This window comes from Accipiter gentilis, chromosome 5 (assembly GCF_929443795.1).
Source record: "Accipiter gentilis chromosome 5, bAccGen1.1, whole genome shotgun sequence".
Lineage (NCBI taxonomy): Eukaryota > Metazoa > Chordata > Aves > Accipitriformes > Accipitridae > Astur > Astur gentilis.
Window position 1 is genome coordinate 43,647,863 of NC_064884.1, and position 27,973 is coordinate 43,675,835.

Consider the following 27,973-nt stretch of genomic DNA (forward strand, 5'->3'; position numbering starts at 1 on the left):
GAGCCTCTTAAACCATAAGACTGTCTTCCTCCCTACCACAGCTCTGCTGTGTTTCAGAAGATGGATATTTGCTGTTGGTCAGGATTCTGTAGTGTCCTACTCCCTAAGGGATGGTTTTCCTGTGTGACAAAGTAAACAAGTTCCAGGTATTAGAGTCCCACATAGTTCACCATGGATATACAGACGTATACCCTGCTGTCAACTTCTTGCCCTTCTTTCTTTCTGTCTGTTCTTTCCTTTTCTTCCTGATCAGATGTGGATTTTCTCCTTGGAGTCTACCTGAAGTTAATTCCATCTATCTCCTCTCAGTGATAGTTCATGTGTTCTATAAACCTCATGGGCTGATGCCTTTTGGCTCTGTAGAAGAAATGTGGCTGCACACTGTGACTTTGTACATATTTGGACCCTGTATTATCCAGAGTTTATCATCTCTGCCCAAAGCATGACTGGAGACCTAATAACCATTTGGTAACAGAGAAAAAGTATTTATTAGAGATGTAAAGCTGTGCACCATAAACGGAGTAATTGCGTGCGGTCTGGGTATCCAGGGTAAATCAGAGTCTTGCCCAGCACAGCAAGAATTGCAAAGGAGGTGGTAACAAAAAATATATACGGCATTTAGTGGGACACACTGGGATGTTGGTGTCTTACCAGAAGAACTGGAGAGAAAACCCAGGAGTTGATTCACCAGCCCGTTTACTTTTAAGCTAGTGTTCAAACCACTCAGAAATCACATCATTCATTTCTGTGCACTTTTGAGCACTCCAGAGTGGAAGCGAGTTAAAGGTTTGTATGTGCGTGTAAGTACTTGAAATAAAAGCTGAGTTTCATATAAAACTTTTGTTGTACAGTAAGCTAAAACCTCTGTGGATTTTTTCTTTTATTTTTTTTGTAGTGTTGTCTTATGAAAAGCTGCAGTGAGGCTAGGAGAAATGTGGGAGTGTTTTGTTTTGTGTGGAGTTTGGGGCGCGCTGGTGGTCTGTTTTGCTCTGGCTGTGCAACCTATATATGGTCTGAACAGAAGGGTGGGGAGAATTTATATTTTAGTTCTTGAACTGAAGCTCATATTATGGAATTCCTTTGTCTGAAGTACTGGCCTGAAACTAAGTGGATTTTTCTGAATGTTCTGAGAGACAGGTTTGGGGAGAGAACAGGCAGGATTTAAGTGTCACGTCTGCTTAAGGCTGTACTGCTGTCCACCTCACCCCTTGGTGACACTTGCAGTGAAGAAACTCATGTAGCCAGTTTTTTCTCACCTTTGCGTAATGGTTGTTTCTGTGTTGAAGATGTAAACATGCTATAAACAATGACTGCAGAAACACTGCAGTTAAGAATTTATTGTTTTCATTAGAATCTTCGGTTTCGAGAACTTGCTTTGTTACCCTTCACATCTGATGTGAGCAAGGGGGGTGCCTACAACATCGAGACCTCGTGTAAACGTTCATTCTCCATTCTCATGCAGCCTTTAGCTGGATGTTACTTTTGAAGCTAGTATCGTGGCCATCTAAATAGCAACCTGGTTAAAGAGCAACCCACTTACTTGCTTTGTTGCTGATCTGCCCAACCACATACATCCGAACTGGCTCAGCGTGGCCGCCTGTATTTGGCACATCCTGACTGCTCCTTTCACCGGGATGGACATGGCGCTCGTAGCTGCTGCTGGAACCACACACAGCTGCTGTGGGTGCTCAGCCAGCGAGTTGCCACTGCCAGGACATGCAACACTGAAGAACCCTTGAGAACGGGGCACCGTGGAGCGGTGGCAGGTTTCTCCTCTGCAGGCTCTCACGGCGATTCAGGGGCGTCATTCAGTGAACAGCGGTGATTTGCAGTTTGGAAGGTTCACATAGGAATTCCAGCGTTTGTTAGCATCACTAGCTCTGAGCCCTGCAGTAAAGACCTCTGCGGACTTATTCAGATCCCGCTTCCTTCCCCCTCTAAGGCATGCATGCTCTCTCAGGGTTTGAATTACTCCATACTCTTTTCAGGAAAATAAATAGAGTATCTGTAAGTTTAAACATTAAGGCCTTTGTCAGCCCACAGCGAGTAGCAGAGGCCTCCTGTGGATAAAACTATGTTTGGGGGGAGGTCCTTGTTTTACAGTGCATTGAGTTCTGTTGAAGGACGAAGGCTTGACAACATTGGGACTGAAGTCCTCTGTCCAGGGGACAGGTGGAGCTCCAGCAACGAGCCTTTTCACTCCCAACCGCTTGTGCCGAGCGCGTTTTGTCCTTGTACCAAAGGGCAGTACATGCAGCCAGGGTGGAGGAGAGGATGTCGAACGACATGACTCAGTTCACAGCCCTCAGATGGCTTGCCAAGTGGAGTGTTCGGTCCTTTTTGTCTTGATCATTTCCTAGCAGATCATCCAGATTTTGTTTTTCAGCTGAAGTGCGTGCCACCTCTGGTCTCTGCTGTGCCGTGCTGCTCGCTGAGGGTGTACAGGACAGCCCTCACCATCTCTGCAGCCTCATGGAGGCAGGTCTGATCCTGCACTCGGGTCTGTGTTCAGTGAAATACTCCTCCTTTCTGCTGTCCCGAACAACTTCGCAGGCCAAAATCAAAGTTTCTCCAGCACAAAGTACATATGTTATTGGTTAGGTGCATGTACTGCCAGTATGACCTGCTCTCCTGAACTCACCAGCTCCCACTGAAGCTGGTGATGAATCTGTTTTATAGTTAGTTAAACGGAAAAGACAGATCATAGCTCAGCAGTGACACTTCTTCCTGTGGTATGGTACTGCATCGCCCTGGTGTGTGATGCACAAAACAGCTACAAGGCACTGCCTGGCTTGAAGCAGACTTTCAAACTAGTTAAATCAACAATTTGTTATCGCAGAAATCGCTGGGGTTTAATTGCTGCTGGAAAACATGTTCAGAAGATAGTAAGGGCTGAAATAGTGGTTCTTAAACTGTGCTCTGTGGGACCATGCAGAGGGACTTGCAGGTTCATTAAATGAGCTTTTTGATGGAAAACTTGATAAAGGAGCCATTAATGCCCAAGAAATGCACAGGTGTTGACAGACATCCGCTGGTGCGAAAACTGTGGCAAGCACTAGCAGAGGGAAGTGGCATGATGTGTCAGTTTGTTGCATGCAGGTGAAATGAGAAGTTCCCTGAAAACCCTTCATTAGTGGCCAGAGTTGCTCTTCTGGAAGCTTCTTCGACTTGGTCAGAGCTCGGTCCTTTCTTGGAAAGCAGAGATGCTCTTTTGTGTCTCCCATTTGATGTTTGAATCCTGTGTTTCTTCAGTCCTTTGTATGCCAGAGCATCTGTCATAAAAGCGGTTTCATGTGGCTGAACAACGCAAATTGTGCTTTTCTTCTAATGGAAATAAAACTCAGTTTTTGCAGCCTCTGAGTATGCTGCATGTTTGCCATCCTCAGCAAGCCCTCCAGGACAGCTCTGCCCAAAGCTCCTTCGTGCCTGTGCCCCCAGTTTATCTACACCAAACCCAGCAGCTACACCTGCGTCCTTACTGGGATCCTGGTCTCAGATTTGATCCAGTGCTGTGAAAGCTTTCTGTGTCCTTTGCTGTGGAACGTAATTGCTAATTCCTTAATTTATGCCTTCTGATCTTCTGTCTGTAGTGCTGCTTGTCCACGTAGCCAGAAGCAGACGCCCTTCTCCCTGCCCATGCCACCCCAATGCTCCATGACTGCTTTGTGCTGTGTTTCTCTATGGCTCCAGGCAAAACTGAATACAGTGTGATTCACATTAGTCTCCTGTCATTCTCCCTCTCTCTCTTCATTTCTCTCTCGACTTTTTCACACTCCTGTACTGTATAGTACTCCTTTAGCCAGGATTATTTTATCCCATGTCTTAGATAAAGGGCTTGGAGGCCAGAAATGTATGTGTTAACTGGAAAGCACTCTTTGGATTGAGAGAGGAAACTTCTCTTGGATCGATGCCAGAAATAGCACGTCTGCCCCTTCCCTTGACTAAATGACCTTCAGATTTAATATTGATGTGTTGCTTTATCCTCGCTCTATTTTAGACTAAAGAGGCGATCTTTGTCTGCTGGGGGACCATGTTAGGGCATGCCTGTATAGGTACATGTATTGCAGACTCCTCTGCGCGGTGAGCTGCGGAGGAGCAGAGCGCTGCAACTACAGAGGGAATATCTGCAGCTTTATTCAGTGGGTGTTCTCTTTTCCTAAAAGGCCTGGTGCTTCTAGTACTTTGAGCAGGGATGACCTCCCTGTGCTTCAAGCCAGAAAAAATATATTTCCATTTTTCCTACAACTCTGAAGCAACGCAGATTGAAGGCTTGGAAATCGGAGCAAGCCCATGAGTGAGTGGGCATGAGATGCGATTGCACACATGTGGATTGCTCCCTCTGCCTCCTGCAGCACAGCTCTCCCGGATGGGGTTGGGAAGCAGATTGCCTCTTGCTTCTCCCCTGGAAGGCAGGGACCTTGGGGAGCCTTGGGACTGCACCTGATGGGTGAATTCATACCACTGATGCTGTTACGCATCAATGCTCCGTCTGTTTGCTGTTTCAATGTTCCCTAAAATCCATTAGTTTGCCCTTACTCCCTGCCCACCCCAGCCCATTTCGGCCATGTTTGGCATTCATAACTTCTGCTTTGGCTGGAAATCCTTCTTGGCTTCTACCTATATTGTCCTAATGTCACTACATGGTCCAAACAAATGGGTTTTTTCTTGACTTCTACCTCTGTGTGAAACACCTGCTTGCTCTAAGGAGCTGTGAGGAAGACTGGAGAATAAGTTTTTAAAAAGAGGCTTTTGTGAAAAGGATTTAGGGCTTTTGTGCTTCAGATACTGAGCCAAGCTTAATTTTGTGATGCCTAGAGCTGTATTTATGAACACAAACTTGATGTTGGAATTCTGCATTTTGAGATGTGTGTTTTCAAGGTGCTCGCCTTTTCCTCCCAGGACGTTAAATAGCAGATAGGGAGGGTGAGGTCATCTCAGTAGTGCAGAAATTTCCCAGGCCTAGAGAAGAAGCCTGCTTCAGTGTAATCACTTATCCTGAAGTTTCATTTTGATCTTGGGCTGCAAAACCTGTGGAGTTAAACAAAACCACCCCCTCCCTATGATCCATGACAAAACACTCTTTGACCTCGGGTCTTAATGGCTGCATAATAAAAAGTGAAGAGACTGAAGCTGCACTTTCATTCCTGGAAAGATTGGAGTATCCAGTGCTATTCACTCCTTCTGTCTGTCAGTACTTACTAGATGCAGTGAGTGGGGGAGAAGAGGAAGACTTCGTATCTCCTGCAAGCTAAACCAAGAAGAAAATGAAAGCATGTTTTATTTGTTGGACTGCTCACTTCAATCCTGCATGGATTGATGGGGATCAGAAGTTCCTTAGTTAAAAATAGTTTGGGCAGATGTTTGCATCCCCTGTTAGTCTATAGTGAGTCCTTACCAGCTCCATTGCTGGGAAGTTTGGTAAGTACTGAAGGAGTAGTCATCTTCTCTTGCAAGGAGAGGTGGGGCATGGGGATCCAAGGAGTTCTCCACTTAAAGATTAATGACAGTTTTTCTTGGGTGTTTCACTGTGAGATTGTTGTGCTGGTGCTGCCTGAGCGGAAATCTTTGCAACACTGAGATGACTGTATTCGCGCTTGTTTAGATCAAGTTTGAGGGCAGCACGATCAGGAAACTGCCTTTGCTGATGCTCTTCTCTTTATGGTGTGAGCTGGAAGGTTTTAACGTCCTGGAGAATAATTCCATAAATTCTGCCTTCAGTAAACTCTTCTGAACAATGAAAAGCATGTCCCAAATAAGTCCTGTTCTGACACGGTGTTGTATTAATGCTGTTCACCAACTGGAGCTCTGAGCTGCTGTCCTCACACTGGCAATAATTTAACATAGTTTCTGTATTATGGAATATTGATTTACTGTGGAGCATAAAAATGTGCAGTACTCAGCAGAAGGGCCTCACCAATTGTTATGCTCCAGGAACACTGCTGCTCAGGAATGTGAAATAAATTTTCCCTTTTAACAATAGATCCTGATTTGCATAGTCTCTATTCTTGTTTCCCCAGGGATTGTGCCACTAATGGTCTATAGTGAGTGCTCCCCCACTTTGACACCAAACTACTTTATTTGCACACATACAAAGGGCTTTGCTGTTGAACAAGTGTAATAACTTTTCAAACGGTTTACTCTGTGCTGTAATTGTCTCCTCTCTGTTGTGCACTTACTTTGAAGAATTTAAGACACTGAACACCCTCTTCCTTCTCTTCTTTCATGTTTTAGCTGCATTAATTTCAGGGAAGCTTGGTTTACAGCAATCCAAAAAAGTCAAATCGTACTGTGCTGCCAAGTGTGAGGTAGTATCTTGTTGCTGGTTGAAGGAGACCAGGAGCTGGGAAGTGGCTTGTTTGCTCAAGCATACCTTCTTGGAAAATGCTGACTGCTGCTGCAAGCCCTGGTTGTCCCAGCCCTTGAGGTGTTTTTTGACCGAGGGTGTCCCAGCAGCTTTTGTTTATTTTTATAGTGTTTCCTAGAGAGGATGCTGGTTTTCTGCAGGGATGTGTTGGGGGATGCTTGGCTTGTGGTCTTTGCCAGTACATCCGCCGGCATGTCCTTCTCTGGTGCTTTGGCAGCAAGCAGAGTTTTAGGATGGAATTGCAAAGTGTGCAATTTGTCAAATATTTCAGGACCACTTATTTTAAAGAAATTCAAGAAAATGGCTTGTAGATGTTGCTAGTTGTGCTCGTGATGCATTAGTGAAGATGGTAAAACCAGCCTCTTTTATCATGTACTGTGTCCTCTTCTTAGTGAACAGGAGTCGCTGATTCCTAGCTACTGAGTTTGCCAAAGGAAGGTTGTAAATCTCTTAATGAAATCCCACCTTTAATGTGAAGAGGAAAAAAAAAAAAAAAAAGAACAAAATTTCTATTGGCTTAGTGCTTCTGCCACTTGCTGCTTTCTAATGGAAGTATAACTTCTAATGAAAAATATGGGTCTGAGAAAGGTAATGATTGTACTGTCCTGTGCAACCCAGACCTGTTAGGAAGCTGTTGTGAGCAAAATTATAATAGTGATAAAGGGCCTTACTTGACAAAAAGGAGGATATGTTCCTGGAAGAAGTTGGTTGTGAGCTTGAGCAGTCCTATTTTAGGCATTTTGGGGGGAAAGGTGGGTACTTTGGTACCTAGTTCGTGTTGTTGATAATGGCATTAATCAGAGCTTTAAGGGAAAAATTCCCAATGAACTGAAAGCGCATTGCAGTTGGAGCAAACTTTGTTGTTCAGTTATAAACACCTTTCATGCATGGTATAGTCTTATCTTCTTGTTCCTGGATTTAGCTGCAGGGGGTAACAAACTGCTTTGCATTTTCTGGTACCGGTGATGATCAGGCAAATTCTACGCACTGGCAATATTAGCTATTCTGCTGGCTGCTGTGCCTGCATAGTTGCTTGTGAGCATGTGGAGAACTATATTGAAAAAGTGGTCCAATAAATTCTCTTACAAACATGGTATTTTTCAGCTGGCTGCTCTGCTGTGCATCTGGAGAGTCAGTTTTGCTGGCATAACAACCAGCTCTTCGTGTCCACGCTCTTCTGATTCCCACCTCCTGTCCCCAGCTTGCTCCCGTACCTTCCCCTTTTCTCCCTACACCTTGCTCTGTAGTTCGTGGGTGCCGAAACAGGATTCCAGTACGGGACAAAGTACTTGCATTGGTGTAGCTGAAAGAATAAAATCAGAATTTTAGGCTATTGTCACAGAACAATTGTTGCTGCTAAGGGCTGAAGAGCAGCTAAAGCTTGGAATGGCTGTTTTTCAGACAGTCAGCTGAATAAATGCTTGGGGCATTACATAAATGTCATAGCATAAAGATCTGGGGCACTTAGATTTGAAATATCGCAAAAGTTCAGACCTAGCCCTGGCAACCAGCATAAAGAATTTCAGTAAAGATCTTAAAAGTGTTCAGGAAACCAAGAAAGAAAAAAAATATCTAAACTCCAGTTCTGAGTCTGAGCAAAGCCTTCTGTTGGGCCGTGCTATTTTGCTTCTGACTGATCAATGTGCTGGCCAAATTTATGTCTTGGTCATGAACTCAACAGAAAGTGAAATTGTAAGGGTATGATGATCATTTTGTTGAAATCTTTTTATAGCAAATGGGTACACCACATCACAGAGCCCTTATGATTAGGGATCTTTCTGGTCTTCATGGAGAATTAGGACTTCCCTTTTTTCTTCTTTTAAACAGGTGACACTTTGAGATAGCTGAAGAAGTTAAGCAAGCCTGGGGGGTAGCGATATGGCAGCAGAGGAGGGCAAGAGTTTCATGGGAACAGGGTGAAGTGAGCTTTTTGGGAGCAGAGGGCTGGAGCTGCATCTATGTATGCATGTTGGCTTGGAGAGTTGAGCACTTTGGGAGGATCGTCTCCGCAGTAGTCTTTGGGAATGAGTGAGATGGAGGTGCTAAGAGGAATACAAGTAAGGTGGCACAATGTTTTGCCTTAAAGCTTATGAAAACCAGTAATGAAACAAAAAACCCAAACCAAGAAAAGCGTGGAGCGCTCTCCAGCGCTGAAATGGTGGTTTCTAGTCTACGTATTTCCCCCTCACACTTCCATACCCTTGCAGATTCACCCATTAATGGAAGAAAGCTGAGTGGAGGTTGACAAGCTAGAAGTGCACAGTTTTCATCTACACACTGCTTACAGGAGACTACTACTGAAGGTCAGCACTGAGCCATTGGTGGCCTGTGCCTTGACTTCCTTGCCCAGTAAGAGCAACTGCAGCTTTTGCTGCAGGTCAGCTGAGTCAGAGGAAGGCAAGTTCTGAAAAATGGTAGGAAGGTGCCTAAATGCCTGCCCTAGGCAGCTGTGGCACAGTCCAAACCACTGCGGGGTCTGCTGTGCAAGGATTTTCTTGCTGGGCAGGACCTAGCCGGTGATGGGAAGCTCTGCCAGGAAAGCATTAAATACATCACCCCTTATCGCTTACCACTCTCTACCAGTTGTCTTAGTGACTGGCTCCTGTGTCCTTGTTTGGAAAGCGTCCTCTTTGTGTCACCATGTTGTGAGTACGTAGGTCATGCTGTCAGGTTGGCACAGGGGACAAGAGTGTATTTCCGTCCCTTGGGATTCATTCCCTGGGACTTGTTCAGATACCCGCTGGCACGGAGTTGAGCCCAGCCGTGGCTTGGTTCCTGTTGGCTTGGCCGTAGGTGAGATGGGCACAACGGAGGGAAGCGCAGCAGAGCTGCTATTGTGTGGACAAAATATATTAACATCGTGTCCAGACCCTGCTTGGGAGCTGGTGTCCACACCACCCACAGATCCTTTTGTTGATGTCCTTAATGAGTATTTTAGGGTCACCATCCAAACAGAAGACATTTATTGCATCCTTCCAATCTTAAACCCAAAACCTAATAAAGGATCCACTGAATCTTTTTGAGAGGCTGTTCTCCCATTTCCAGGCTTTGGTGAAAGCTGCTGCATGTTCCTCTCGAGGTTTGTGGGTTTCTGTTGGGATTGTGGATGGGACTGAGAAAGGGCCAGCACAGACAAGGCGAGTGACTCAGCATCACCGACATGTCGTAAGTCACCGCTGCTGTGCACCACCGAGCTGCCGGCTTGCCACTGCAGGATCCAAAACCGGGAGGTGGTGGGGTCCCAGTTGTTACACATCAGGATGAAACATTCTGTAATCAGCATGTGAGCCAGTGTGCCTCATGTAATGCCCAGGGTGGCATGGCGTTTCACCTTTGGATGATAGTGTTCTTGAACTGTTCTGATTTTGGATGTTAACTCCATTTCTGCAACACAGCCAGACCCTGAGCATGGCACAGGGGTGTGTGAGAACTAAAGTTACAAATTTCTGCAGGTGATGCGGGTGGTGTTTCACCAGCCAGCAGTGTTGCTCGGAGCTAAAAACAGGAGGTAAATGAAGTGATGATTTTCAGTTTACTGATCAGAAATCGAGTACAGTTTGTTTGTTCCGTGTGTCTGTGTGTATCTCTGTAGAATTTGCTGGCTTGTTCCCTGCCCGCTTGCTGGGATTCCTCTTATGTGACATATATTATTTTTTGAAGTATTGCATTTAAGGGAAGGATAGTTTAGTAGGATGGCTTGTTTTTACTTCCTTTTCTGAAAACACTTTCTGAAACCCTTTGCATTTCAGAAGTATAAATCTTGTTAAGATAAGCCTGATGCCGAGGTATATAGATGATGATGATGATGTTCAGCAACATAAATAATCCCCTGACATTTTATTTCAGGGGAAAACTTCTTACTCAAAGAGTGGATTCAAGTATATTTTTGTTACGCAGTTTCTGAAGTAGTTAAAATTGTCCTGAACCACAGTAAAATCTGTTAGTGGGCAGGAAGGGCTGTGAAGGTGGGTTGGTAGCTTTGGTTTTCTCTGTGCAATGAGCGGGTTGTGCGGGTGGGTGTCCCATGTCCATCCTGTCCCATCCCATCCGTCCCCACCCACCTGTCTACCTCCCCTCCCCCCCAATTGTTTCACTTTGGTATTTTTAATATCCCTCTTTGTTTCTCCTTCTGTAGGTCTGTTTGTGGATTGAGTTTTGTACCCATCCAAGGGTTTTCTTGGGTCCTTGGGCTGCACTTACCTTCTGCTAGGAAGGGATTTGGGGATATTTTTGGGAGAGAAACTGCCATGAGAGTGTGGCCTGGGGCAAAGGCTTTGGCAGCAGCAGTAAAAAGGGAGAAAGCAAGAAATGAACTCTAGTATGGAGGATTGCCTCATGTTGAGGGGCTGCTGGGACCCATGGTTCTACACCAGTGTTGAGCCGTGGGCTAGACACCGATTCTGCAACTGGAGTGTTAGAAATTTGGATTCTGCTGTACGCACTTGCCACAGGCTGTGCGGTCTCGTCCTGCCATAATTTCTATGCAGGAGTTCAGGCATCTTTTAGTGGCTGGCCGGGCCATTTTTTTTTTCTCTTCTTTTCTTTTCTTTTTTTTTTCTTTTTTTAATAGAAATGAACTAGAGATGCCAAAACAAACCTTTCATATCCTGATCCAAGTGATGGCTGCTCTGTAGACAAAGCATTGCATGCTGTGGCCGGTGGAGTGGTTTTGATGGTTCCCTATCATCAAAAAGGAGGGCAGTTGTGATCTGCTTTATTTGAATGCAAATTATGCACGGCCCCTGGGTTGCTGGCGGCCAGCCAGTGCTGCCCTCTCTCTTGGGCAGAAGCCTGGCATCCTTGCTTAGTCCTGCTCCTCAGCAAAATGCCTTAGGATTTGTGCTCACAAATTTCCCCCGAGCAGTGGGGGTTTTTCAGTGAGGAACAGTGGAAATAACTCTTTACTCCCAGCCTCTAGAGGTCTTCATTTTTTCTGAATACGGGAATGAATGAACTGAGTTGAGGTTTGAACTAGATTTAGATTAGTGCTGAGCACATGCTGTGAATAGAAGAGCTCTTCAGAAGCTGATGTTTCTGTCCACAGGGTGGGGGCGGGTGTTCAGCTGAACAAATTGTTCACTTTGGCTTCTTCGCAGGCAGAAATGTTATGATCGGCTAATGAGATTGTTCTTGAGCCTTGTGGGGTTTTCTCTTCCTCCTTTGGAGCTGTCATGCAAGTGTGTTTGGCAGATTTTAACTCTTGCTCCACCCATAGATCTGGTTTTGCACTGGTCTTAAAAAGAAAGTATAAAAGCTTGGTGGTCTGTTGTAGAGGGTTAGAGCAGAGGAATGAATTTTAAGACTACATGGGGACAGGAGAAAACTAGAAAAATAGCAGCTGAGTCGGGTGCAAATCTCTTTCTTCTTTTAGTGAGGCACAATTAAAGATCATGAGAGCAATTGAAAAAGTTGCAAAGTAGTTGCAAATTTGAAAAGTAGTGCTTGGGGGATGAAGCTTAGAATATTGTTGTCAGAATTGTGTATGTGAGCAGAGCACGTGGCTTTTTACTTGGGCTTGTCCTGGTTTCCCAGGGTGTGTAAGCCTTGTAAATGCTGTGCCTAGCATGGACTCTGAAAGCAAGTGTCCTGATGTTTTACTTTATTTTCAGTACTGACATTTGAGCCCCTCAAAAGATGAGCAGAGAAAGGGAGTGGGGAACTTTTTTTAACCTAGTTTTAATGCTAATGTTTTTCAGTTTCCGGTGAATCAACAGGAGTTGATTTAACCTTAAGATGTCTCTTGGCATCCTGCTATTGTTCAGGAGTAGGCATTGCACCAGTATGGACATGAAGCATTGCATCGCATTCGTACTACTAAACTTTGCCCTGAGGCTGCTGCCTTGTGGTAGGTAATGCAAGGAAAGCAGGCAGAATTAATATGGACGATTTGCCCTTTAATAGAGTTGACAGCTGAATGTCATAAACTGTCGTATTTGAAACCGCTTTTGTGGTCTGTAGGCAGGTTTTGTCCCTGCTGAAAATCCCAGGTGGAAATGGGAACTCAGCTCTGGTGTGCACTGTTTTTGTTTGCTGTAGCTGGCAGCAAGATCCCTCTTCTAGTTAAGAACAGTGAATTGCATCAAGTGCTGGTACTTGGGCAGCTCTCAGGAAGGCACGAAGTGCACCTCTGAGCATTTTGGCAGTGGTGGGACGTGTTGAGTACAGAGCTGGGAAGAGGAAGGCAGCTTGTGCAGAGATTTTGGAGCAGAATCAAAATTCGGGATAGGACTGTGGCTTCCTGCAGTTGCAAATTGGCTGGCATAGTCTGAGAGATGTGTGTAACTGATGATGAGATCATGCACGTGTATTTTTTCTTGGTTCCTCAGGGAGAGGACAAGTGCATGAAGGGCCATATGAGGCCAAAAGCAGGTTGTTACCAATTCAGAGCCAACCAGCTGGGATGTTAGGAGCAGTTCATGGCAAACCAGTAGCACCCAGCCTGTTTTTCGGACAACCCCCCTGACAGAGCCAAAACCTGGTAGACCCACAAGGGATGAATGTGGACAGCATCTCCAGAACAATCCCAGGTTTTCGGTGTGGGCCGTGCCTTTGGTGGGAAAGCATGTGGTGTGCTGGGGTGGGACTCTAGCAAGTCAACATGGGGGGTGGGATCAGACAACCCAAGAAAAGGAGAATTTGGCCATATAGCACAAGAGTGTTTCAAGATGGAGACCTCCATGAAGAACCAGCTCCGTGCAGACAATCTTGCAGAGGAAGCTCCATGGAATATTGTTCTACAATCTCCACTCCCTTCCTTCTCCCTCAGATAGTAGACCCAGCTGTGTCTTGGCTGGGTGTTAAGAGACTAAATCCCTCTCCCCACTGCACGGCACATTCAGGATTGTCGAAGTGGAGCCCCAGTTGTGGGTCATCTGGCAAACGTCTCCTGATTCCCAGTACTGAAGCCTCATTTGGTGGACAAATACTTAATTGTCTTATTCAAGAAATGTCCTATACTGTACCTCTTGGGGTCTATCCTAATGCTATGGTGAGCCTCCTACGTGAAATCACCTAACACCTTTCCAGCTTGCCTCTGGCAGGTGAGAGAGGCTGAGGTTGTGTGTCTTTTGGAGGAAGGTCTTGAAATCTGGGGCTTTGGACTAGACGTGGTGATCTTCGGTGATTTCTTCCATCGAAAGCTGCATCAGAAGGGGGAGAGTAAATATAGAGCAGCCTCTGTGTTGGTAGGTGACTGCATTTCAGGGGACAGAGAAGCCCCTGGGGATAGGCCAGTAAATAGTGGAGGAGGGGAACCATATGGAAAGTGCCTGGAAAGCTGCAGCTTATTGCCTCGTGTTGCAGCATTAATCTGTATCTGCACTGGAAGGGAGAGGCCGGCAGTGTCACGGCTGAGGACTTCCAGATCTGCTGCGTGCCCCTGCAGTGTGCCAGCTCCCCTGCCCTCTGCCCGGCATGGAGGCAGGGCAGCTGTGGTGCAGCAGGGCCAGCAGCACCGTGCAGCTCACCATGGGCTCGTGCTTCATTGCCGAAAGCATTTTCTGGTTCACTGTGAATCTCTCCCATTGCTATTTCACCGTGCAGGCTGCTTGGCTGTGTGAAAAGTTTTTCAGTGTTCCTGTGTGTTGCATTTCTCTCTCTTCCTGGCATCAACTCTTTCTTTCAGCGCGACCTGTTATTCCTCATTTAACATCAAGATGATTTGGGTTTGCTGAAGTGCACTGGGTGGCAGAAACAATCTCAATCCAGACCCCTGCGGCTGTTTCTCATTCATTATTGCTGACTCCTAGAAGTGGTTCTGATGCATCGTTCCCCTCCAGCCTGTAACTTTCCAATCTGAAATCTTTTAACTTCATTTTTTGGTACTGCTCTGTGTCATTATCAGGACGGTTTAGCAGCAGCTGGTGGATCTGCTGTGTTCACTTTGCAGCTGGGCCTTTAGTAGGGCAGTCTCCTGGTGAAAAATAATTCTGCTAATCTCTAATTCCCTCAGTTTGTTGGTGCCATCTCTGTCCACCCTGTTGGCATTCAGCTGTATGGAGTCAGCAGAAAGCAAGACAGACTGACGGCCGGCAAGGGCTTCTCACTACCAATCGCTTGGTAGAGGGGTGCAATGCAGCTTCTCTGAGGTCCAGAAGAAGCAAAATAAACATGTGTCTGGTAAGACTTGCTGGTACAAAACCAGCCGGCAGCAGGGAACTCTAATGGGCCGGAATTTTCTCTAAGGCAATATGCAAAACCTGCTCGTGGGAGGAGGGCACGGGTGTGCTGTTCCTTGGAAGTGGAAGTGACAGCTTTGACTTGATTTTTATGCATTGGCTTGGTTTAAGCACATATCATAGTTGGAGGTTGTATTAGGGAGGGCTTATCTATATGGAACTTGTACAGCTTTTACAGCACCATGGCTGCTGAGATGTCTGAACCGGCTCTAGCATGGGTCGTACCGATGAAAAAACATCAACTGAGGTGTTGCCGTATTCATTGGCAGGGCTGTATTTATATTGCTTATTTAAAAAAAATAATAATAAAATGAGAGCACACGCCCCTTTCTGAAATAGCTGAAGCCAAGCTCTGTGGTGCATGGGGCTGGCTGCCCTGCCCCTTGTGGCTCGCTGGGCCAGCAGGAATGAGTCACCTTTCTGTCCCGTTGGCTCGTCCGCCTCTGAAACGGGGACACTGCTGCCTGGCAGGAGCACCTGGCTGGTGGGTTTTGTTTCCTGGAGTTGACTTTGCCATTTAGGATAACTGATTTTAACCCACAATTGCCTGTTTTTTACTTAGGGAAGGACTGGAGCCCATCCCAAGCCCAGCCCTTGGGCTGATGTAACACAGGATTTATTTTTCTTCCCCCTGCCCTTCTGCAGGCTCAGGAAACTAACTGCTGTTTTCTAGGAAGAAGTGTTTACCTCTGAGAATTTGTCATGTTGATAAAGTTTCTTCCTGTAGTTTTCTAAAGGCTGTGTGTTTCTGCTGGAGAGGCGGGCACAGTACAAGCATGTGTGGGAGCCTGGCACCATGGGGCAGGGGCTGTTGGCACTGGTTTGAGGCTGCAGTCATAAAGGGCAGGACTTGAGCTCTTCTGCCACGGATGGGGAGAGGTATCCCGTTCTTCCCTCACCCCTTCCCATGAAGCCCTGCAGCCTCCCACGGTATTTATAACCCTGTGGGCTGAGCTTGGCTCGTCTCCCTGCTTATTCTTCCTCCTCCATCCCAGCCCTCTTGGGCACTTTCCGGGCATGTGCGGGTTTCCTCCGCGCGAGGAGACGTAAGGCTGCTAATTCTGCGCGCGCGCAGTATTTGCAATAAGCACCATCTGCTTAAGTTTGCAGGACGCTGTCCTTGTCGGTCAAGCTGAGTGCCACGCCAGCTGGGCGCACGCAGGCGAGGGGCGGCTGTCGCTCCCGTCGCGTCGTCTGCTGTGGGCGCACACCACTGCCTGCAGAAGGGGAATGAGCCTACCTGGGAAATTGTTTTTTAAAAGGATCAGGTTCCTAAATAATTCATTTTCTGTGCTCTTTCCTGAGCTTACCCTCCTGTCCCAGCTGGAGGGGCTGTCCTGCCCGTGTAGCAGCAGGGTGAACGGTTTTCCCTTGGAGGATGCAGGATTTAACCGCTTTGTTGCTGGTCATGTTACTCCCTGTGCCAGCTTTGCCTCTTGAAGCACAGGACCACTCTCAGGACAAGCCACCCAGTGTGCTTTCAGCGACACTGCTCTCAGCAGCCATCTGGCCATCCCTTCAGTCTTCTTGTTCAGCTTAATCCAAAACCCGTTTTGGGCAAGTGCAATAAACTCCTTTATTAATCATCATGTTAAAGTCCCTAATGTTTAGAAAGAAAGGAAGTGGGTTTCCCTCCCCCCCAGAGCAGGGTGTCTGGTTGAGGTTTCAGGTGACTGCTGGTGGTGGCTGCAGCGACTTCAGATCCTGTATTTTGTGCGTGGTTGCTACTTTCTAGTGCTAGTCAAGAAAATAATTGATCTTGCAAAATACTTGTATAGAGATAAAAGTTAAAGAAGCTACATGGCTTGTTATCCAAAAGCTGATCTACATGAGGAGAAAACATATATGTTGCTGACAGCACATTGCAGCAAAGGGTGTAATTGAACAGGCTCTGAAAAAGGCTTAATTCTAAATATAGAGGACCACACTACGCTCAATACTGTTTTGGAAAGTGTGGCTGAGCCATCATTATGTATCTTCCCCTCCTCCACCTATGCCGCAGCCTGTCAGAGGATGAAGTATATGTTACTGTGTTTCGCTTTCTTGGTTTATTTTTGGTTTAAATCCAGTGGGTTTTCTGGGGTAGGATGTGTCCTGATTTTAAGGTAAAGAGCAGGTCTGCTGCTGCTTACTCTGCCATGTCACTTAGGAATCTAAATGGGCCTAAGGTGTTTTTTATAGTTAATGTCAATTCCTGTGTAATCTGAGCAAAAGAATGAGATGTACTTAATGGAGTAGGCCAGTATTGTTCCAGCAGGTATAGGTACTTTATAAAGTTGCAGAGGCAAGCAAGGGAGCTGGCAGTTTGGAGGTGCTCTCAGCAGCTTATGATATTTCTGAAACCAATTCCCAATGCTACGTGGATCGCCAGAGAGCAAACTGAAGCCTGCTGAGATCTGTCTTGCAGTCCTAAACTTTCTAGGGATCTGGATAGCCTATTGCATCCACAGATGCTGAAGATGCCATAAAAGCAGACACAGCCATTGCAGGGGTCTTTCCTGATTTTAAGCTATAAAAACGTTGAACTCTTCTCCAGTGAAATTGTTCTTAGCTTCTGAAATGAGAGTATGGTAGAATTTCACTGAAATTTGGCTGGCAGAGAAGTAATGTGTTCTGGAAAGTCCTGGGGGAAACTTCGATGTGAAAACGCTGTCAATCTTGTGGGTGATTGAGTCAGAGCAGCGCCGCTTTTCCAGTGATGCTCAGAGAAACGTCTCTGCGAGATAAGGGAGATCTGCTGCCCAAACACTGCTTTTCTGCCATCGGGTGTCGTGGAGGGGATTTTGTGCCATTTAGGCTCAGACTGGAGATCCCTTGTGGGGAGGAGGGACCATAAAGCTTGCAAGGCGTTATCCTTCTTGGAACAGAGTACAGCATGACTGGACCGGAGGTCTGGATTAGAGCTGCATGATCGGGTGATGCTGGGGTGGTGTTGGCAACTGCTCAGCCCATTGTAAACCAGATTAACCCTGTGGTCACTCTGCCTTGCTGGAAGGGTATGTCAGACCTTTACCCGGCCTTGGTGCTCAGCTGCCTTTTGTCTCGGGCTCTGCTGACTGTATCCTCAGTGTAACTGATGGAGGATTAAGAGCTGGTCTTGCTGTGGCATCCATCTATAATAAATATGAAAATTTCCACCGAACATAAGATCAGTGTTGATCAAAGTAGAGCAGGCACTTTACACAGGGAAATATTTCAGAGTGAAGGATGTAAGCTCCTAAAGGTGCTTTGAAAATTGTCTTGGAGAGGGCTGTAGGCAGCAGATACAATTACCCATTTTGGTGGAAATCTGGCCTCATCTAAATTGGCACTGAAGCGATGTCGCCCACGCAGCCGGGAGGTCCAGCAATAATATGGAGAACGTGTCTTGATCTAAATTTGTGGGTTTCACTTGCAGTTTGAAGGAACCAACTCCTCCTTTTCAGGGTATTTCTATTAGCTGATTTGAAACTTGTAATAACCCTGGTGCTTTTTTTTTTTTTTTTTTTTTTAGGCAAGTGCATTTGGTAGCAGTACGCCTAAATAAGGGCAGATCCATAGGAGGTGTAGATTTTTCTAAGAACTTGATTATTGCTGTTGCTTACCATCTCTGCAGCTGGGTGTGCTTCAGTAGTAAATCTCATTTACCATGTGCTGCTTTTGCTATAATGGCTGGTTTCAGCTTTGAAACAGGTTAATCTCAGCAGAAGACTTATTGGTTAGATTTTGGAAGAAAAATCTGGACATTGCAGTGGTTCCCGTGCCCCGTGTACTCTTGCTGGGTTCAAAAATGCTACAGAAGGAGGGGGAGGTAGACAAAGGGAATTATTTTGTGATTAATTTCTTAATTGCCAAACATGCAGATGTGGCAAAGGTTTTGTGCAGTGGCACTGGATTTGTGCATGCACTTTCTGCTGATGCTTTGTTTCTGCACCACGTTGTGGTTTTTCTTCCTTTCTGGGTAGCCGTAATATTTATCCACCAGAATCAGGATGCTTAGGGTATATTTTCCTAGTATTACGGCTTTTAATGTGGAAGAGTAGAGCCATGGATTTATACGTACCTTACCATCTTTGTGTTCCTTTCTGCCCTGCAGTGTGGTAGTACAGAGTAAGGGTGGTTTTGTAACAGTTGACTGTAAAATGCAATGGTATAGTCCATGCACTAGTGAAAGCATGTTTACGCTCCTGCAGAACCGTACTTCGTGTTCGCAGCAGAGATAAAGAAGGTAGGAAATCAGTCAAGAGTTGCAAAGTGTGTGGGTTCCCCCATGCACCCACATGTGCTCGCCTTCTCTCACATTGCGCCTTTGAGCCCCGGAGGAGTCGTTCACTTGGTAATTTTCTGATGTTTTTTCCTGGTTTTGTTTGCTCAGTCAAGCCATCAGATGCAGAAATCAAGTTTACTGTTGCCCGCTTTCCTTTGCAACACCTCGTTGCAGGGGAGCAGCTTGTGCAAGGTGCTGTTAGCTCTGTTGCTTGTCTCCCAACAGTGGCTACTCTTAAAACCAGATGATGGTGTGTTGTGAAACTTGCCACTGAGTTTTAATTGTGGCCATGTGGTATGCGCTGGTTCAGGCGTATTTTGTGACTGATGACAGAGGTCTTTTTTTTAAAGAGGCTATGTTGAGGAAGGGAGGGCAGATGGGTTTTGTTTTCTCCAAGACTTGGAAAAGTGGGTCTGGCAGATGTGGCCAGGTAGGACTGGAGCTGCTGGCTCAGCTAAGCGTGGAATAAAATCTTAACGCTTGCATAGGCAGGACTTCAATCACTGGGTACCAAAAGTTGTTTTAATATTGCTCTGTGGTGGAGGCATGGCTTTTATAGCACGTCTGTAGTTTGGTTGGTAATTATTAGCAGTGGCTAGATGGTATCAGTCATGCCATTCAGTATGTAGCTTTTGATCTATCTGTCAGTTCTGCTAGGTTTTTTTGTGGACTGTATAATTAAAATCACACTCAAAATAATCCCCCCTTCCCCTCTCTGTTTTTCCAGGAGGCGAAGGGCAGAGTGGAGATGGGCAGCAGACCGTGCAGCCATCGTCAGTCGCTGGAATTGGCTCCAAGCCCATGTCTCGGACCTGGAATACCGAATCCGGCAGCAAACGGACATTTACAAGCAGATTAGAGCCAATAAGGTGAGAACCAGGAGTGCGTTTGGATACGTGTGATTTTGCTTTGTCTGCCGCCTAATCGGTCTCTCTTCTGATGCAGTGGGGAGTACATCTGCAAAGCCTGATGCTTCCCCCTCCCCACCCCGCATCTCTCAAAAAGCGTATTGCACAGTTGTGACTAATTGTAATGTTATTTGGCATGGGCTGAGTGCAATTCTTTTCCCTGGTTCAATACGGTAACATGAAGAAAGTAATACCTTACTTGAAAGTCAGGCTTGCTGTTCCCCATCATTTGAGCCTTTGTCTTTTTTATTTGATTTTTTTTTTTTTTCTTCCCGTTCGTTCTTTTCGGGAGTAGCTGAAGATGGGGATAAGGAACAACCTAACAAGAGACTTACGGGGGAAGGGAGGGGACCGTTGAGGAAGTTCGCTTCAGATGCTATCACATAGCACAGGCTTAAAATTGAGTCTGTATCATAAAAAAAGACTGTTTCTAGGTGATGACCTTTCTCTGTGGAAGGAATTTTTTTTTTCAGACTTGCTCTCAGATGGCGGGAGAGCAGAGAAGGGATGAGGAAGGAATTGTTACCGAGACTTGTTCAGGCATGCACGTCTAAATGTCAGGCCTTGGAGGGAAGAAAGTCTGGAGTTTGTAGCAAGAAGGCTCATGGTATTGCATCAACTTACAGATCCTCAGGAATTCAGAGTCTGGCAAACACTTTTCCCAAGATGTGTGGTGTTCTGGGGGTGGCGGGGAGAGAGGCTTCCAGGCGGGTAGAAAGCACAGGCAGGGGAGGGAGACTGGACTTTTATGCAGCTATGTAGAAAAACAGGCTAATTGAGTGAGTGAGGGCTATAAACGGCTAGGTGGAAGAGCATGGCTTGCTGAACAGAATACATTACTGAGATTAGAGCAAAAGGTTTCTGGGAAGCGAACTGTATGTCATATTAATGAACCGGTTTCAGAAAGAATCATCTTCCTTCTGTCTTAAGAAAGCCAATCATGCAAGATGGTTTCTAAGATGGTTTCTAAGTATAAAATACAAAATAGCTAAACATTTATATGCTAAGAGTTAAGTAATTGAAGAAATGAGAAAACTCATCTAATGAAGTGGAAGATTCAGTGCTTTCACCAGATGATGACAACTTGACAGACTCGTGAAATGGCCTGATAATGTCTACAAGCATCCCGTATGTTTTTATCTAAGGTTGCAGTCTAGGTCTGAAAGGAGAACATCACGGTATTGTGTCAAAGTTGAAAAGTACATCTGAGGTTTCAGTAAACAGGATGTCATCTTTTTTGATTTGTTCAAACAAAAACTCCTCAACTGCGATAACCTGATACATGAATTGAAGATAAAGCGTGCCACTTACAGTGGCAGAATTCAGATGTTGAGGATTTGGTAGTGGCTGTTGTGCGTGAACAAGAAAGCGAGTATCAAATACTCCATCTTTCTAATAGGACTTCGTGTAGATCGCTGCTTGCACCCGGCGGTTGTTGTCTTGGTGTCATTGAGTTCGAGGATGCCTTGTAAAACATGTTCTGTTTTCATCAATGAAAAAACTCAAGTAAGATTCATAAAAGCAGCTTGGGACAAGTGTAGGAGACTAGAGAGACGAGTGCATGTTTCAGTAATACAAGAGTCTTACTGGAATGGATTTGGCTTCAAATTGTACAAGGACAGCAATTAAAGAATTTGGAGACACCTTGTTTTTTCTATCAACATAACTCTAACTTATTTGGCCATAAGGAGGTTAAAATGTAGCTGCTGCAGAAATTCAAAGCTGCTATTCTACTTGATTCTTTTTTTAGATTAATTACCATTATATGTTAAGGTTTGCATCCCAGTGTACCCTTCAAGAAAGATGCGTTGCTTTGTCAAATCAAAGCAAGAGAAGGACCAGGCAGTTGAAAATAACCTTCTAGTTTGAAGGTACGTTGCTGCCTGAGTGTCTCGGCAGTAATTGTGTTTTCAGCACATTTGGATCAGCTCAGTTGGAGCCTGGCGAGATGCGGAGGAAAACAACAAATCAGTGAGCGTGTGTTCAAAGTTAGTTGTAAAGTACTGTGTTTTCTGGTGCTTAAAAATAGCAGGCTATTTTGTGTTGGCTTTGAAGAGCGTGTACAGTTAATTTAAGGGACTGGATATCCATGAAGGTAATAAGGTGGTTTTGTTTCTTTTCACAAATGTGCTTTGTTGGGCCTTTTTGAGATGGGGTGTGGTACGGTGCTCATCCCCCCCACGCAGAGTCTTTGCACCTCCCTGCATGTGTGGGTGGCAGATGCTCCATGTTTGGAAAGGAACGAACAGCATTTTTTGTCTCTTTCTGTGTCTCTTACAAGTTTCACTCTTAGACGGAATAAGAGGTAAATTAAGATGAAGGGCTTCTGCAGGAATTTTGTGCAGTGGCATACTTGGTTGAAATACAGTGACCAAAACTCCTTAAAGACAGGGTTGTTTTGCACATTGTCTTTACAGATCCAGGTTCAACTTGTTCCCAGACCATCCGAGATGGGTTCGCTGTGTTCCCTTCAAGCTTTTGGTCTGATCTGTGTGCAGCCTGTCCCATGGGGAGGTCTGTGCTCTGGTCTGAGGTGCTGAGTCAAGAGAAACACATGATGAGAAGGGTGGGATGGGAATTAGGAGGAGCCTCTTGCTGGAAGAATTTTCAGCTCTCACATGAGTTTCCTGTGTCTGCAGTGGATGTCAGGCTTAGGACACGATGAGAGATGCTGCTGTCCCTGTGCGGGGCTGTTCAGGGCACTCAGTCTGTTTCTGATGTGTCTTAATGTGTGTCAGTCCTCTTCCTCACCCATTAGTCCCTTGGCAGCCCTTGGCAGAAGCTGCTGACTTACAGGACTGTGAGATATCTGAGATCTATCTCTATATCTGTCTCTATCTGAGACCTGTATGATTGACTTCTCACTAATACTGTAATTAGTGATAAAAATGGGAGTAAAAAAGCAGCAAGCCTGCCCATAAATACCGGAGGGGGCCTTGCTTTTTTCTTTGTTTTGGAGAGTGCTGGTGAAACGCAAGTATTGTGTGACCTTGGAATAATTCCGATGCACTACTCCTTTCCCTTTCCTGAAAGGGAATTGGAAATTTGATGTTGCCCTTGTAATCCCTCTCTATTATTCAGAAGTGTATAAATAACGGAGATTTAAAACTCTTAGAAGCAAAGCAGATAGCTCAAGCCCTCGGTAGGAAGATGCTGTCCAACCTGCAGGTCTGTAGGTTCATGGAAGCTGTCTTGCGGGCTAGGAGCTGGGAGAGGACAACTGGCATGCACAGTAGGTTTGGGCAGTGCAGCTTCTGTACAAGGGCACAGAAACCAAATCTGTGACTGTCACAGGGAAGGCTGTGTTAAGCATCGCCGCTGCGTCAAAGTCACTGGTAAAGGGACATACTTCTAAACAAATACCCACAGTATATAGAATTAATTACTGCTCCTTCCTGAGGCATGGAGCAGCTCCCTTCATCCTCTTTCTTTAAACTGAAGGCAGAAGTCGTTGGTGGCTGTTTCTGTTCCTGGTGCCCCTGATTCCCTATGTCATTCTCTCGCTGAGCAAATGAGAAGCCCAAGTGCTTTCTGGAGTGTTAAAGGAAGGCAGTTTCCTTGGTTCCAGTTTTGCATTCAGTCCCAGTTTCTCCCTTTTTCATGTCCACTGTCTCCTACAGCTGACATCTGCACATGACTGACCTCTTTGCTGAGGCATGCCTGAGGATGTTTCTAGAAGCAATGACGAAATGTGATAGGTTGCTTTCAGAGAGAGATCTTTCAAGAGTAGAGGAAAAGCACAGCAGTATTTAGACTTCCAGCCTCTCTCGTCCACTAAACATCCTTCTGAGATGCCAGAAGACTCTACAAAATTGTAATCATGTTTATTCTAGAAGCTAGCTACTCCCTCATTGCTGGTCAGAGGCCAGGTACAGTTGTATTTAGTTTATGAACTGTTTTTAAATAAAGTATCACTGAACTATGAGCTAGCCCATAGTTCTGGAAAGACAGCAATCTGTGGTGTAGAAGATTGTGTCAGGGCATAAGATCAGCCTTACAAGAGACTTCAGTGGCCATGTGCCATGGCATCAGTTGTTGATACAGTTATATGTAAGATCTGACTTTGTGAGCTTTGAGGGAAGCCTTGTAGCACTCTCCTCTTTCCAGATAATGTGTCCAGGTTCCCTTCCAGGCTCACTTTCTTGTGATATACCGTGCAGCCTCCAAAATTATTTTCAGATGACTGATCCGCCTGTTAATCTGAGCAGCCCTTTCCCTAGCTCCTTGTCTGAGTGATCACAAACTTGTTCTGGCTTGTCTTTGTCCTGGCTTGTCTTTGTCCTGGACTATATTCATGGCCTGTAGGTTCCACCAGCTCTCTAATCCCTTGCACATTTTAGTCTGCTTTGTTGTTACATAGCTCAGAATCTACATAATTATAATGATTTTACTTTGCGTTGTTGAGAGAGAAGGCAGTTCTGCCTTTAGAGTGAGCTTCGCTTAGAGTAAAACATAAACAGGACAACATATGTTAAGCCTGATAAAACAGTGCTCTGCCACTGTGCTTTGTCCCGCTAGGGTTACAGCAATGGCTTGTTTATCAGTGTTTTTCTTTTCTTACTGAATTTTGTGAATATCACTTCTTTGAAAAAATCTGCTCAGAGTAACAAGATTGACTGTAGATTTTTGGCACGCGCTCAAAATTGTTTGCTTGGCTGTGGTGGCGAGTTCCACTTTGTACTATGAAAGCAGTCGTTTCCTGCTCTGCACTACAGCAAAATGTTCTCTTTGGTTTTGCTGGCGTGTGCGGGAGGAGGGGAAGGGATGGGAAGTGGGATGGCACCAGCATTTCAGCAGTTTTGCCCGAGAGGGAGCTAACTGTCTACTATTAATGATCTGAAGGCATGTGATCTGGCTTCAGCACTGTCCTTCCCCCTCTGAGTTCAGCTTAGATGTCAGGAAAATCCAGGCAGCAGGGGATTCGGTTTAGCATCATGGCTGAAAAATGCAGTGGGAATGCAAGCCTTGGCTGTGCAATAGTTGTAGTTTCTGGGGGACGATGGATGCGCAGTTTCCTTGCTGAGAATGAAGGACCTGCAGTTAATTCCTGTTCCCTTCCCTCTCTTCCAGGGGCTGATAGTTCTTGGTGAAGCATCACCCCCTGATCCTGCAGTAGATGATGCATCCCGTCCCGTTAGTGCTGAAGTTAAGCTGGAGCCTGGGGCTGACCGGCTGGTAAGTGCCAGCAGCAGAAGTGACTGGGTCCAGATACTTCACGTTCATGAATTTTGGGTAGGGAAGGTTTGTCCTTTTAAGCTGCCACGGAGAGAGATGCTTGAACCAGGTGTCTGGCATGGGACTGGCCTCCTGCAGAAGCACCTCACTGGGAACTTCACATGGGAATTGCTGATCTGGTGCTCTGTGTAGCTCCCCCCTCCCAGATTATTTTGGGGTTAATAAACGATAGGATTTAAATACCTTTTAGAACAGAGTTCCTTGGGGTACCTTTGTAATATGCATTAGCATTTTGTGAAGCTTAAAAATCCTAACTAATCCTTTCCCTGTAGCAAAAAAGTACCTCAAACTGAGAGCAGCACAATTAGCAAAGGCTTCTGAAGATGTGGCTATTAATATCTGCCTGAGTGTTACCCCTTGGAAGGGGAACTAATGATTTCAGTGAGATGCACTGGAAACTGCAGAGTGCCAGGTATTTATTATTTAATGCAGAAATGTAGGCCACAGACTAAAGGCTTGATCATACCGTTCAGCCTGGTTGTGATTACTTTTGATCCTGTGGGACACATCGACGTATTAAAATAGAGGATTTTGAAGTTGTGGTGTAGTACTAAGAGAAGCTTCAGTGCAATGGAGTGCTTGAGTTTCATAGACTAATATTCAATGTAGTTGATACAGATAAAAAACTTATCTAGAAGTGACTGTAAAATTGTATTTTGAGTGTTTTCTCCTATCACTGGCAAGACTTTGTCAGAGTTTTCCTGATACTGAATGATAATATGAAATACTGTGAAATTTTTCAACGCTGGACCGCAAAGGGGTTATTACAGGTGATTGTAATAAAATGTCTCCTTGCTCGACACTGGCTTTCAGATGTGCATTTGGAATTTAAGTCTTTAATTAGCAGATTAGCTGAGCCCAAAACTCTGCTGTGTAATTTGGTACAATGAACAGGTTTTGCTCACAGCTGAAATAGTAGATGGTCCTTCACATGAACACAGAGCCACGCTGGAGGAGCGACGGGAGGCTGGAGAGCCAGGATGACAGGGGCTGCTACAGATCATGATTGAATCACAAGCATTACGCAGTGTCTGGTTTTGAACAGTGATGTCCGTCTGTCATATGGCCCCCCCCTTTTCATGCTTTAACCCAAAAAGCGCTTGGAGAATAATAAACAAGCACAGTGACAGCGTGCTCCAATTCGCTTCAGAAATAGCAAGCTCCCGCACTGATGAATTGGCTGTTATTTGGGAGCTAATCTGTAAATGACAGGCTGATAACAGAGATAAATGATTAAATTTAACAGTGATAGGAAGAATATTTTTTTCCTTATCTGCTTTAAATCAAGGTGTTTATCTGACATGAGTGTATTTTCAACCTGGGAATCTGCAGATGGAAGGACTGTGTCCCACCTGACTTTGTCTCTACACATAAAAGACATTTTCCATATACTTACAATATCATCCCATTGTCCTTTTTCAGATTGTTTTAGACATTATCTCTGTATGTATAGAGTAGAAAACGTCTAGATTTCTGATGTATGGAAAAGAAAATGCTTGCTTGGCCGGTGCTGTCTGGTTTTGCTGCTCACAGCCACCTCACTGTTGCTGTGTTTACTCATTTCCTGCATTGTCCCTTTTTTCATCCCTTTCACCTGGGGTGAGCTCTTCAGACAGAGACTTCTGTTACTGCAGTGCTTGTGTGATGGAGATCTGATCTGTCTTAAAGGTCTTGGAGGTAACAGTGAGACAAATAATAGATACTGAGAGCAGTGAAGAACAACATTTTAGGTGTAAAGCAGGCTGCAGTTTCCTACTTGGCACCTTCTCATGGCTACTCCGGCAGCCATGCTTGCCGTCTTGGAGGGTAACTCCTCCTGAAAAGGACTTTTTATTCCCCTTCCACATATGGCTGCTGGTGGACACACACATCACTCCATGCTGCTAGCTTCTCTGCAGCAGTGCTGGAGGTGTCAGCCACCAGAAACACTGCCTCCAGGCACCCAGCTTCTACACCCTCCTGCTGGAGGGTTTGTGCTTAATCAGGCTTGCTCGTAAGGGTGGGGTGTTGAGTCAGAGCCTTGATCTGCTCAGAGCCAGAGATTAGCCCAGAGACCATTCCTGTTGCGTTAGGACACTTACTGGAAGGGTATCTCTTGGGCCTCTTCTGGAGAGGTGCTTATCATTTTGGCACTCTTTGGGCTGCTTCAAATTAGGCTTTTGGGTTTTTTGCCTTCCCCACCCTCCCCAAACTGGCAGACTAAGAGAGAGGTCTGCAATGTGGAGTAAGGGGAGGAATTCATCCTGTCTCACCCCCAGCTCCTTTTTGGATCTCGTCCACTAATGGGTACCTCCTTTGGCTGGTGTGAATGCAGGATACGTGTCCTCGAGCATCAGCTTGATATGTGGGATGTGGCTGATAAGCCTTAGGAGGAGTTAATCCCATTGTCAGTGGAAGGAGGGTCTTTGCAAAGAAGGCCTGGGAATGTCTGTTGGGAACTGGAAGCTCAGTATGTGAATAAATATTTTTGCCTGAAGATGGGAATAACATGAAGAAGAACATGAAGAAGTATCTCGGCTTGTTGATATTGGTTCATTGCTTGTATTGCTAATCTAGCAAGGGGGGTGCACTTAAAATTTTTAATAGTAAATGAGAAAAGATACTGATGGAGTGGCTTGGTAAGGCTTTTCCCTGCATTAGGTGAACCTATCTACTAATAGGTGAACGTCTGAACCTGTCTGGTTTTGTTTGTTTTTTTGGGGGGAATAGGGGGGACATTTGTTGGGTCGTGACTACCTGCCAGCACACAGCTTCTTTACTGCCGTGAGAGCCCCTGGTAGTCTGCAGGCTCCTGTTTTCATGTGCAACAAGCAGGTGTGCTAAAGCTGAATCTTTGACACCCTGCCCCAAGAGTCCTAGGGATCCTAAAGACCTGAACTTCCAGACCCCAGGCATAACCAAAACACAGAGAAGAGCTCAGTCTGGACCATCAATGTGATCCCGGTGTGATGAATGCTCCTCTGGATCCCAGCCTGGCTGCCCAGCCAGCCCTGGGGGAAGGCACGGCATCAGGGGGTGCATCCAGGAGGAGCTGGTGCAATAG

General features: G+C 45.6%; 1 protein-coding gene across 4 annotated transcripts in view; it reads left to right on the forward strand.

Annotated features, from left to right (window-relative positions):
* The window catches only part of KANSL1 (KAT8 regulatory NSL complex subunit 1), a 101,551-nt gene that overhangs the window by 51,524 nt on the left and 22,054 nt on the right, over positions 1–27,973 (forward strand). For 3 of the 4 annotated variants that reach the window (XM_049800823.1, XM_049800825.1, XM_049800822.1), the window contains exons 3-4: positions 19,515–19,656; positions 24,766–24,870. In XM_049800823.1, the coding sequence (XP_049656780.1) occupies positions 19,515–19,656; positions 24,766–24,870 (247 nt within the window). The remainder of the gene's footprint in view (positions 1–19,514; positions 19,657–24,765; positions 24,871–27,973) is intronic. The other variant, XM_049800824.1, reaches the window with a different exon arrangement.